The 12,652-nt window shown below is 30.8% G+C and overlaps 1 protein-coding gene across 1 annotated transcript; it reads left to right on the plus strand.

Moving 5' to 3' along the window:
* Nucleotides 1-697: 697 nt before the first annotated feature.
* LOC149533295 (beta-glucosidase 12-like) lies at nt 698-3,460 on the plus strand. Its single transcript, XM_089807673.1, has 12 exons — nt 698-963; nt 1,053-1,111; nt 1,260-1,335; nt 1,422-1,499; nt 1,583-1,670; nt 1,750-2,002; nt 2,083-2,198; nt 2,293-2,513; nt 2,627-2,658; nt 2,753-2,855; nt 3,111-3,219; nt 3,295-3,460. The coding sequence occupies exons 1-12, from the start codon at nt 750-752 to the stop codon at nt 3,458-3,460; spliced, it is 1,515 nt and encodes a 504-aa protein (XP_089663799.1). The 5' UTR covers nt 698-749.
* Nucleotides 3,461-12,652: the final 9,192 nt, after the last annotated feature.

Raw genomic sequence — 12,652 nt, forward strand, 5'->3', positions numbered from 1 at the left:
GTTTTTGGTACATTTTATCTAGAGATTAGCCAGTGCCTTTTACAAATGACAATGCAAACACATTAAGTTAAATGATAGAAAAAACTTTGTTAAAAATTTTACAGTTTAATTCAAATACCCACATAATTTCTTTATATCTAATAATAATAAATTGAAATTCAAATGTTAGTCTTACCTCATAATTCGGTAATCTGATTATGAAGAATAGTATCTAGACCAATTAATTTAAAAGAAATTGATAAAACAAAAGAAAACATTGCGTGGCGATAAAATCTGATCTTCCCAAGAATATAAATTTAGAAACACTTAGAAAAAGGATAAGGGATTTCGATAATAGAAATACTACAAATCGTTTAGGACACGCTTCCTTACTTCTCGGAATCCACGCTTCTGGTCATTTTTCCCAAATGCCCACAGAGTGTGCGTGACCAGGACAAGTTAACTCCCACGTTTAAAATTCACGCACTTTGTTGTTTTCTTTTGAATTTTACCTAAACTAAGTGAGACTTTTGAAATTCTCTTGGAATATATTGAAACTCGCGGTTCTATGATTTAGAAATCACAAAATGTCAAAAGGGAACAACTGGTCTCCAGCGTGCTTCATGGTCTTCAGCGTACTTCTCACATAAGGTGTTCTGTCTTTTTTCTTTAAATAGAGGTTATTGTCGCATCCTCATGGCATAACCGTGTTTGTGTTTGTGTTTCATTGTATTGAATGAAAAACTATACAAGTTTAGTAGTTTAGTACAATGAATTGTGGAAAGGGATGGATTTCCTTTGCAGTGTTGTGCATGTGGTTGATCTCTCTTGTATCGGCTCGGCAAGATATAAAAGCAATGAACAGGAGTGGGTTTCCCGCTGGATTTATATTCGGCACAGCCTCTGCTTCATATCAATATGAAGGAGCTGCCAATGAAGGAGGAAGGGCGCCAAGCATATGGGATACTTTCTCTCATATCTCAGGTGAATTTTATATGTTTTTTAGTCTGATTATTCTATTTCCATCTTGCAATCTATGTTTGAAATCTTATTGTAAATTAAATTGTGTGCAGGAAATACCGCTAATGATAGCAATGGGGATGTTGCTGTGGATCAATACCATCGCTATAAGGTGTGCTTCTCACAACTTTTGATTCAAATCATATATTTTTATCAGATCCATGAAAGATCGTGAATGCATACTTTAGGTTTCTTGCTATATGGGTGCATTTGGCATTTTCATGTCGAACTATATTAAAAGGGGTTTGTGTGATTTATAGGAGGATGTGAAACTGATGAAGGACATGGGCATGGATGTATATAGGCTATCTATTTCATGGTCACGCATATTACCAAGTGAGCCATTTTTTTCCCTAGGCAAATATAGTTTTCTCCTATTTCTAGGTATCTAAAATAGTGTTTTTCTTTTCCGTGGGGTACAGATGGCACAGTAAAAGGTGGGATAAACAAAGTTGGAGTGGCCTACTACAATAATCTTTTTAATGAACTCAAAAAGCATGGTAAAAACGTTTATAGCTTTGTGCTATCTATATGGAAATTTCCATGATACTCTTAAGAGGCTATAACAAACTCTTTGTTGTAGATATCAAGCCTTTTGTGACACTCTTTCATTGGGACCTCCCGCAAGCTCTCGAGGACAAATATGGAGGTTTTCTTAGTAAAGAAATTGTGTATGTAACACTTCATATGTTTATATCGTATGCCGAAAATGGGATATACATTTTCTAATCCATTTTCTAATATTTGCAGGAATGATTTTAAAGCTTACAGTGAATTGTGCTTTCAAGAGTTTGGCGATCGAGTAAAGCACTGGATTACATTAAACGAACCATATTCTTACGCTAGCTTTGGATATGATATTGGCACATTTGCACCTGGCCGCCATTCCTCTTCCAATGGAAGTTCAAGCACAGGAAATTCGGCAACAGAACCATATATTGTAGCCCATAATCTTATCCTTTCCCATGCAGCTACTGTGCGTGCCTATAAGAGAAAATATCAGGTGACGATTTTATTTTCCTCAAAATTTCCTTACTCGGAATATCAATGTTGTAATCCAAATCTACAATATGTTTTGTACAGGCAGTACAGAAGGGATTGATCGGAATGACAATAGTGAGCCACTGGTTTCTTCCCTATTCAAAATCACACGCTGACCGGGAAGCCACCCAAAGGGCCTTAGATTTCATGTTTGGTTGGTAAGCAAAGCATCTTATCCCAATAAACACAAGAAAATAAATAAAGTTTTATTTGCACGTTCATATGAATTTGATCGGCCTTGCGAAATGTCAGGTATATGGATCCGATTACAAAAGGGAAATACCCCTCGTCGATGAGAAAGCTTGTTGGCAATCGTCTACCGAAGTTTAGTGGCCGTGAATATGCAATGGTGAAAGGCTCGTTTGATTTTCTGGGCTTGAATTATTATACGGCTCTTTACGCTGCTGATGTTTCGACGCCACCCAATCCCCTTAACACAAGCTATACATTGGACTCTCAAACAAATCTAACAGGTACACTTCTTTCCTGACTTAATTTTTCTAAGGACGTTATTCAGCTGTTCTGGCAATGCTTTATGAAAGATGAAGTTGAACTCTGACATGGATTGCTATATAAATGTCTTCAGCTGAGAGGAATGGAATGCTCATCGGCCCAGTGGTAAGTCTGATAAAAAAAAATTAAAGACAACCTGTAAAGCAATTTTATGTAGTACTAACTGGCCAGCTTCTAATATTTAAATGGGGACAAACAGGCAGGATCGAGTTGGCTTCACGTCTATCCACGAGGAATAGGAGAGCTGTTGAAGTATATAAAACAGAAATACGACAATCCACTCATTTTCATCACAGAGAATGGTAAGTCATTTTGTAAATGATTTTGTAGTGAATTTGATGGAAGGCTTAAATATTATATATGAAGATTTGATTCATATGTTTAAAGTGTTATATAGTTAAAGTTGAATTTTTTAAAATTTAATTTTGTCATTAGTATAAGATGTTTAAGGACAGCTATGAATTGAACTCATAAAAAGTATCTTTAATGATGTATACTTTCATTGGAAAGCTTTCTTAAATTTCTGGATAGCTCTAATAAATTTATATTTTATATAGGTGTTGATGAAAAAAATGATGATACATTGTCATTGGCACAATCTCTTAATGATACTTGGAGAATTGATTATCACGCAAAGCATTTATCATTTGTTCAGAAAGCAATAAGGTACATTTTTTCAAGTTTATAATTTATTTGTATTTTTTATTCTTATATACTAAAAGGTTCAAGGTTGAATAACAGGGCTGGATCCAAGATACATGGTTATTTCGCATGGTCATTGTTAGACAATTTCGAGTGGACAAACGGCTATACGGTTAGATTTGGTCTTCATTACATTGACTATAAGAATAACTTAACTCGATATCCAAAAGCGTCAGTTAAGTGGTTCAAAAAACTCATGAAATAAATAGATTACAAAGTTCTTTATGTGTCAACAATAAGAGGTATGTCATAGCTACAATCTTTACCAAGCATTGGAAAGATAGTGCATAAAGTTTAAATGTATGTGATATTCTATGGAGTATTATCTTTCAATAAGTTGTTCAATCAATACTTCTGATTTATAAAACATATGAAAATAAAAATTAATTTATTATATATTTCAGAATGATTTATATTCAATTATAAGTTATTTGTATGTTCAAGATTGGTTGACTCTCAACTTCATTGTGCTCTAGTAAATAACTATATCATAATCTAGTCATCTATCTTTCATTCAATTCTAGAAATCAGAAAGTAGTAGAAAGTTTTAAATAAAATTTTATTAAAGCTTAAAATTAATATTTTTCTATCCACAACAAAAGGTGAATTCAGAATCTTATTTGAAGAAAATAATAATGCCCACATGGACGTTGAACTTTAGCTTCACACAATTGGGTTACAAAATTTAAGCCATTTTAATATTTGTCAATTCTCACTTTAAAGTGTTTAAATTCCATCATTTATTTGGGCATGTATAATGCCTACAAGCTATTTGGTTCTATTAACATCTAATTTCATTTTTTAATATACAAATGTATATAAATAGTAATAATATAATGAGAAAAAAAGGTACAAGTAAATTTCTTGTAAACTCATCTTTAAAGATCATAGAGAAAATTTTGGATCCAGAATTACAAGAAATAACCAAATATGAAAAAGAAGAAGAAGACAATGTTACAACTTAATTGTTATGATGAATGCTCTAAGAAAAAAGGTGCAACTATTCAAAATAGTGGAATTCATTGTTTAGTAAATCCAACATAGTTGCAATGATAATTTGATAGCTTAATATTACCTACAAACTTGTTATATCAAGATCTCAATCTAAATCAGCCTACAAATACTATAAGTACTAAAAAAACCATCAAATAATCATTAAAATTAGAGTTCAAATCACCCTTCAAAAGTGGCATAGAAATCTCTAGATAGACAAGAAACATATGAATCACAACATGAACACATAAACTAAAAGTAGTTCATTCATTCCAACTAAAATATGCACATCATAAATCACTAATGAAAATAATTTTTATATTTTGGATTCATTATATTCATTTAAAAACATGTATTATGCCAAGTTATAACATGAATTGAACAAGTTTTTCACAAAAAATTTACGATTAATTTTTATGTACAAAATACCCTTACATTTCAAAAAAAATTGAGAATATTTTCCGCATCATAAAATTCTACTTTGGAGAAAAATAGTAAACTATTTTTATTCAAATTATAGAACTCATATAGATAATTAAAAAACTCATCCTTGGAAGTAGTGTTAATATAAAAAATATATTTTGTCAAACAATAAAGTTCCACTTTATGCATGTTGTGCTTATATTTGTAACACAAATAGCTTTCCTACTAATAAATTAGAGTAGAATGAGTTTTGAAGGGACTTTAGAACTCTTTACTATAAAATTGCTTGAACCAAACAAGAAGTAAAACAAAGAATCCAAATAATAATTATATTCATACTAATCATGGATACAAGTCTTATTAGATGGACTAATAATAGGACTCCTATTTTTTCATGTTGAGCTATCGCTTATTTCTTTTCTCTTTTTTTCACACTTGGTACATCAAAATTAAAGTTCCTATAGAGAGACCTTAGAGTTCTTTTGCCTTCTAGTTCAACTGCGTTATCATATTAACATATGTATTCTTAGTTATATATTATTAATAAATACCATAACCCTCAACTTATAATTTTTTCTTCATGGCCCATTTATATAGCATTAACATCCTTTCCAACATTCTATATTAGATAACTTTTATCGACATTCTCCAAAATAGAAATTTTATGCCCTTTCTTGACTCCATTCTGTCATTAGCAAATTTAACTCTCTCTTTGGTCACATAAAATTTTGACATAAATCGATGGAAGAGGCTATATTCATGATTTATGAGATAATTTATTTATCTCTATCATATCCTTTTTTTTATTAGTGCGAAAAAAAAAATCCTTGCAAAGGTTTCTTTCTCAAATTCAACAAGGATATCAATATGAAGATCCAACCCTAATGGATCCACAAATTAAGATTCCAACAAAAAAAAATTTAAAAATTAACTTCCCCTTACCTAAATCAATATTAATTTTATCATTATTTACATGATTGGATTAATTTTTTATTTCCATAATAATCAAGTAGGAGAAAGTAAATGCTTTATTTGGCCTTCTAAGAATTCAATTGTTTTGGGGATTCCCTAACTTGAACTTTCTATAAGGATTATATTGTTGTTTTAACTTGTTTGGGTAATATTATGGTGGTTTATTTAGATATTTTGACCTTACTTCTACCTCAAACTGAAGCCTTTATTTTCAAAGTCATATTACACTGGCCCAAATAATTTTGCTCATTGGATCAAATTTATTATATATTTAAATACACCTACTAGTTTTTTATATTTAACCTTGTGTCAAATTTTAAGAGTTAGAAGAAAGAGCTCTAAGAGCTATCAAAAGTACCAATATTTTGTCAATCATGTACTCTCTTGGAACTAATTTATTCATCTTTATTTCGATAATGAACATAAATACGTGTTTTCTTTCTCACCATATCTTCTGCTATATCTATGAATATTTCACTACAAATTGATGATACTTATCTATTCATTCTAATTTTGAATGTTCAGTACACCATTCAAATCCTTCTTTGGTATTGTCATATCCTAAACATATCATTTAAATATTGCCAATGTATCATATGAATTTTTTGTGCCTTGTAACATCGATTGAACTTGGGAAAGTAGTATTGATCTAAATAACATCATTTGTGCCATAGTTACATAAAAAGCTCCAATGACCATTCTTAGGTCCACTAAAACTTAGAATTATTTGAGTCACCATATTATAATCAAATGTCTTCATGTTTTTCATTAAATCATGTTTAGGCCCTTTAGACCCTTAACCATATGGTTCATTTCATAATACTTTCTTGTACCTCCATGATTCATTTTCTTCTCCTACAACAAGAAGGTGTGGAGGAACCCAAATACCTACTAGTTGAAGAAGTTTTACAGTGATGTAAATAAATTTTAAGTAAACATCTAATGGTCTAAATTTATTAGGCATATAGAGGTGAGAATTGTAATTTTTCATAGAATACTAACAAGGCTAACAACATGTAGTTTGTTCCCTAAATGTACTACTTCATGTTTAGGGCCACAAAAAAGTAGGTATATTTTATTTTTGATTGTTTACTAATCATTTCAACTAACCTTTATATATAATTGTGGGATATACAAAAGCACAACACGTAATAAGATGTGTCATTCTCTCCCTTATACCCAATGAGTAGCCTTTGTGGTTTGTAGAGACTCCAATGAGTAAGATGCTAAAATATTTTATACCCCTTTATCACTTATAGAAATGATGAAGGATATATTTGAACCTCTAACCAAGATACCTAAAAATGTTTAGATTATTTATTCCCTCTAGAGAAGTTCATATGGAGAATTAATGAATATTATTGCCATGACACTAGACTACATGCATGAATCATATGTGGAGAACAAAGATTTCACCATCATGTTGATTCCCCTAGGTAAGAGGGAAAAAGAGAGAGAGATTGGATCCTCTTAATTATGCTAAACAATCAAGACATGAGTAGTTTGAAAATAAGTATCGAAGGAAGAAATAAGCACAGTCATCAATAGTCCATTTAAAGAATATACTTTAGGAGTTCACATCAACAATATTTGTGAGAACATTGAATATAGATTCAAATAAGAGGCACTACTTCTACAAGGTGAAATGGAGACCTATGGATGATGAATAAAAAATATCTATAAGTAGATGATTACATCTCTGGATAGGTAAACATAGATAGAGAATTGCTTATGGAGTCTCTTCTAGAGTTCTTTTAACAATAATTGTCAACAAGATAACAATAATTTGGGAAAATCACATGAATTACTTGTAATCACCCAATAATTCTCATCTAGACTATGAGCTCCCTTTCTAGCATTTTAACATAACTTATTTATTGCTTTTCTTTGATCAAATCCTTAATTTGTTATTCATTCAATTATAACCTATGGTTTGACTACTATATCCTTTGTCTTTTATTTAATTGAAAGAAAATTCTCCATTTTAATTAAATAAATTTCCCATTTTCTATCTAAGAGGAATATTTATTTTCAAAATAGCTTTAATTTTCCTTTGTACATATTTTTCCTCTTAAAGTCAACTATTGATCTTGATTAGGTGAGATTCTTGTGCACGTGGATCACTCGAGATGAATTCTCCACCCTTGATTATGCATCTTTTTTCATCTTAATCTTGATAGTCCATTTTTATCTAAATGGGAGGGCTCTCTCCTAATTTTCTAACCCTTTTTCTTTGTAATAACATTATGCTATAGGATTTCTAGGAAAATTTACAGCTTTGAAGAGCTTGGAGCATTTTTGCACTTGTAAATTTGCTTTCTCATAGTAGCTTCATGGCATATCTAGTTTCTATTTCTTTTATGCTCTAAAATATCTCACATAGCTTAAGTAGAAAGGCTTTTTAATAGCCTCATCTTGTTAGAATATATTTCATTTGCATCTCTCATTTAGCCTACATTGCATTCACATATCGATTCTTGGATACTAGAATTCTTTCTCTTATCTTTGGATCACTCATTCTATGGTGAACCTTGCAAAGTTTGCATAGCTTGGTTCATTTGAGAGCCACCATAATACTATTTGGCACCTTTGTACATCATTGATATAGGCCTATAAGCTGCCTCTCAATTCTCTCTCTTCATGGGATTCATTGGGAATAAGGGTTCATAGAAGTGTACCTTTTTTTGGCTTACAAAGCCATCCCAAGAAAAATGACACCCTAAGAGAAAACTATAACATCAAGAAGAATGTAGTAAATGTGTCTATAATTTTGGGTGAAGAGACTATAGATCTTCTCAAAGTCCTTTACCAATGACCAAGACTTAGGATAAAATTATTAAAGAAGATGATAGAGTTAATGTAACATCATTCTCCCACCATCCAAAATCTTATAGTAAACTATTATTTATTTTCGTAGGACACCACATTGTTAGATGAAAATATCATAGATGGTTTTGCACATGTAGATATTCTTTTCTCATCTTATTCATTAGAGAAAAGAAAAAACGTGCTAGCTAACTATATGTTTTTATGGTGAATTTATGATGACACTAACTAATTTTGCACTAGAAATCTATAACATCAAAAAAGTTATGACAGGGATGAAAATCACCACTTAGGGGGACCAATATCAATTAAAGGTGGATAAGGCCCATGTTGATTCTATAAATTTTGTTTATGAAGATACTCTAGGAGATATCATGAATGCATAAAAGAAGTATAATTAAGTTTTTCTATCCAAGGAATGTGTTCCACCATTCCATAGACTAAAATATATTCATTCATCCATTTGTTCACCAAATCTTGAAGCCCCGAATCTTGGAGTTCTACAAAGAATATGTTAAATATTTTATCCTTTACATTTATAAGATTTGCTTCATCATTCAGATTAAACTGATAACCATTCTAAAAAAAGTATGTTAGAGTTTCCTTATCTGATGATTGATGGGTATAGCCTCACAAAGATGTGATAGGATATTGAGATAAAGAACCTTTACACTATACCATTTCTTGAGGTGTTAGTCAATATTTAATGATATGGGTGCAATAAGTGCTACCATATAAGAATTCATTGCATAAAATTGATGGACTAAGTGATTGAAGGTACTAGAGAGATCATATAGCATGATATGAACACTTGATGACCATTCCTTGGAAATTGAGTCCCAATACTTTCCCTTTCTAATATATTCCCATTCAATTATTTCACATTCAAGTTTATAAATATAGAAGTTATGTACATGTTTCTACAACCTATACACTTTGTAAATAATCTATAATGTAGGTATTATAGATATTATATATATGGTAGCTATTATAAATCCTAAACTAAGTACAAGATGACCATAAATAAGAATTTTTTAGCTCTTCTTAAGATCAGAATAAATTGAAAATTTTGAAGAAAGTGTAATATTGTTAGTAATATAACCATCTATATGCAATTTATGATAGGTAATACATGCTCCTTGGAGTTATGTATTCCTAAACTAGAGACGTTCCCATTTAGAGTCATAATAAAAATAAAAATTTAAGGATCGTGCTTCACTTTCCTACATTTCATATTCTCAACTTTATATAATTCTTTCATTTGCGTGTACTTTTTTCCTTTAATTAAGTTGTTTCAAAAAAAAGTAATAAATATAAATTATGGACAATGAGTCTCTTATAGCTTGGACATTTTAATGATTGTTGATCACGTATATGTTTAATAGGTTGTGGAATGGTTTTAGTTGACTTTTGTTTATGTGATGCATATGAGTGAATATGTGTAAATTCATTTATGTTCCTGAGATTATCTTTTGAATTTTAATTTTAGCGATACTATGATTATTTTTAGGAATATAGTATGACATAACACCCTAACATATTGAGAGAGCACAATCAACAAGCCCCTTGAAAGAATAAATAAATCCCCAACTTATCCAGTGTTTCACCATCATGAACCAAATACTTGTTGGATAGAAGTTAGAAAAGGTCATACCCCAATATAATTATTTAGGAAGACTTGGTCAGTACCCTAGTACCTAGTAAAAACTTATTATCCTACTGGCATAGAATGAAATATAGATGCATCAATAGGTGGAATCTAACATGCCATGGATTGATGAAAAGAGTGACTTGATTATTAAAAAAATGACCCCATTCAAATGCCTTATTTTTCTATAACATTTATGAAAAAAAATCAAGAAGTAACCATTCACTAGAGCTAGCACTTTGATTTCTCTATCTAGGTTCCATGTGATTTGAACCCATGACTACAAGTAAGGAAGTGACAGTCAAATACTCATGAACTTGTATATCAAAGCATGGTTAGATATGTTCCTAATATTTTCCTCAACCAAATATGTTGAATTCAAAGGACATACTTATTGTTGCTCCTTACAAGACATCCATTTATCCTTGTAGACTTGAAACCCCAAAATAAAAAAGAACTCTCTCCTATTTCATCACTAATCACAAAAATTATAGGGTTCAAATGAATATAGGGGAGCATATTGCCTCCAATATCAACATCATCATTTAAGACATACTCAGTTCTCCATAAAATGGTCTCCTAGAGCTATATAAGGCCTACATAATAGAAAAAATAACAAAAGTTTATATAAGAAGTCAAAATCATTGAGTCAAAAATTAATAAGAACAAATAAAAGTACATATAAACATAGAAAGAAACACACCATAGACATTGATAGTAAAATGGCTTTTAAATACGCAAATATACCCACAAACATACTAAAAGAATCTCACATACAACCAAACCATGTTGAAGCCTTCCTTAAATGATAGAACCCCAAAAAAATGTCCTAATGATTCGAGCATATATGCATAACAAGAGAAATAGGAAATTACAAATAGAGACAAACCTTTACCTACAACCTTGCAAAGTTCCATGGTCATTATTTTGGCCACCCACATTATTTTACTATTGTATAAAAGTAAAATTAATTTTATTAATTTTTTTGAATCAAATAATAAATATACAATATTTAACCATAAATCTAGTTATCAGTTCCAATTACACCATTATTAATAAAAATTAGTTAATACATATTGTTAACCTAATTAGCTTGAAACTAAAATTATTAACCATTAGCATTAATGAGGTTCAAGATAAGATATCATGTTGTCTATCCTCCATGAGCTATACTACTACTTTGTACCACCCATTACTTTCAAAGTATTTTGTCTTATAATACCATAAACTATTTATGTGACAAGCTAATACATTTAATGAGACCTTAGCAAAATTGATCTACTCATTACCTTGCATACTCAAACATGTCCTACTGCTACCTTAAGAGGAGACTAATAAATTTCATCTTTTTAAAATTATTTTTTTCATTTCCTCATAGATAGAAGAATTTATTTCTAATATATGCCAACTAAATTTTGTTGGTAAACAAATTTGTCACTATAAAAATGGCCCAACGAAGTGCATATGGAAAACTATTCACAACAATTAGATAGGCCCTTGATATACGGGCTTCCTCTACATTTAGAGGGTTAGCTCCATCTTATGATATAATTTTGAGGTTTTTCAAATAGAGACAAAATCAAACTTTAAAAGATAAATAGAACTCCATTGATGATGAATGCACCACATGAATTCAAATCTTTCCTGGACTAACTTAAAACAACTAATAACAAAAATCAAGATCTACGCTTCATAACTATTACTAGCACAATGCTGATCCAAAGATTCAAAAACATTTGCACAATAATGTGAGAATGCTCACTACAAAGAGAATCAACATTTTTAACAATTTAGATTTTAAAAGAAGAGAACTCAAATAGCATTTTCCTTTATTTTCTTGCACCAAGAACCTAAGAGGAATTTTTGATTACAAAGATAAAATTTGTATGCACTTTCCAAATATTATCTTATCGCCAAAATTCTAACCTATGTCTTCTCCTATTCAAAAGTTCAGAAAAGTTCCCTTTACAAAGAAAAAAATGAACCCTTTTATAGATATAGAGTTAAGAACTACCCTCACATAGTTAATAACTACTTCCCAAATACGTGATTTGGGTGAGGTTAATTAAACTCTACAAAATTAACCTATATGACCTGAAACTTGGACCTTAGACATGTCCATCAAATAGTGACCATATGTTCATCAAGTCTCCAATTGCATTTAGAACTTCCAAGCATCTCGTTCTTCCAAGATTATGGTCCTTTGAGAAATAGAAAAGGTCATATGATGATATGATCAAATCTTGCATACATACCCTCCATGGAATTGATCATATTGGATGATTTTGTTTACCCATTGAGCATAAAATGTTCAAATTAGCATGTCCACAAGCCTTTGAGGGGTTTCTGAGAGTTTACATGCATCAACATGTGATATGTCATCATGAGAATTGCATCTAAATTACAATTGGATGAGCCCATTTAAATACTTGGTGCATGGTAGAATTTGATCAAACAGTGATCATGATTACTTTCTTGAGCTTTTACAAATGTGGTTCTTTACAAAGGTCCTCCAATGGCTCCCTAACCATCATT

This window comes from Cupressus sempervirens, chromosome 10 (assembly GCF_028749045.1).
Source record: "Cupressus sempervirens isolate cs-2001-9-10 chromosome 10, ASM2874904v1, whole genome shotgun sequence".
NCBI lineage: Eukaryota > Viridiplantae > Streptophyta > Pinopsida > Cupressales > Cupressaceae > Cupressus > Cupressus sempervirens.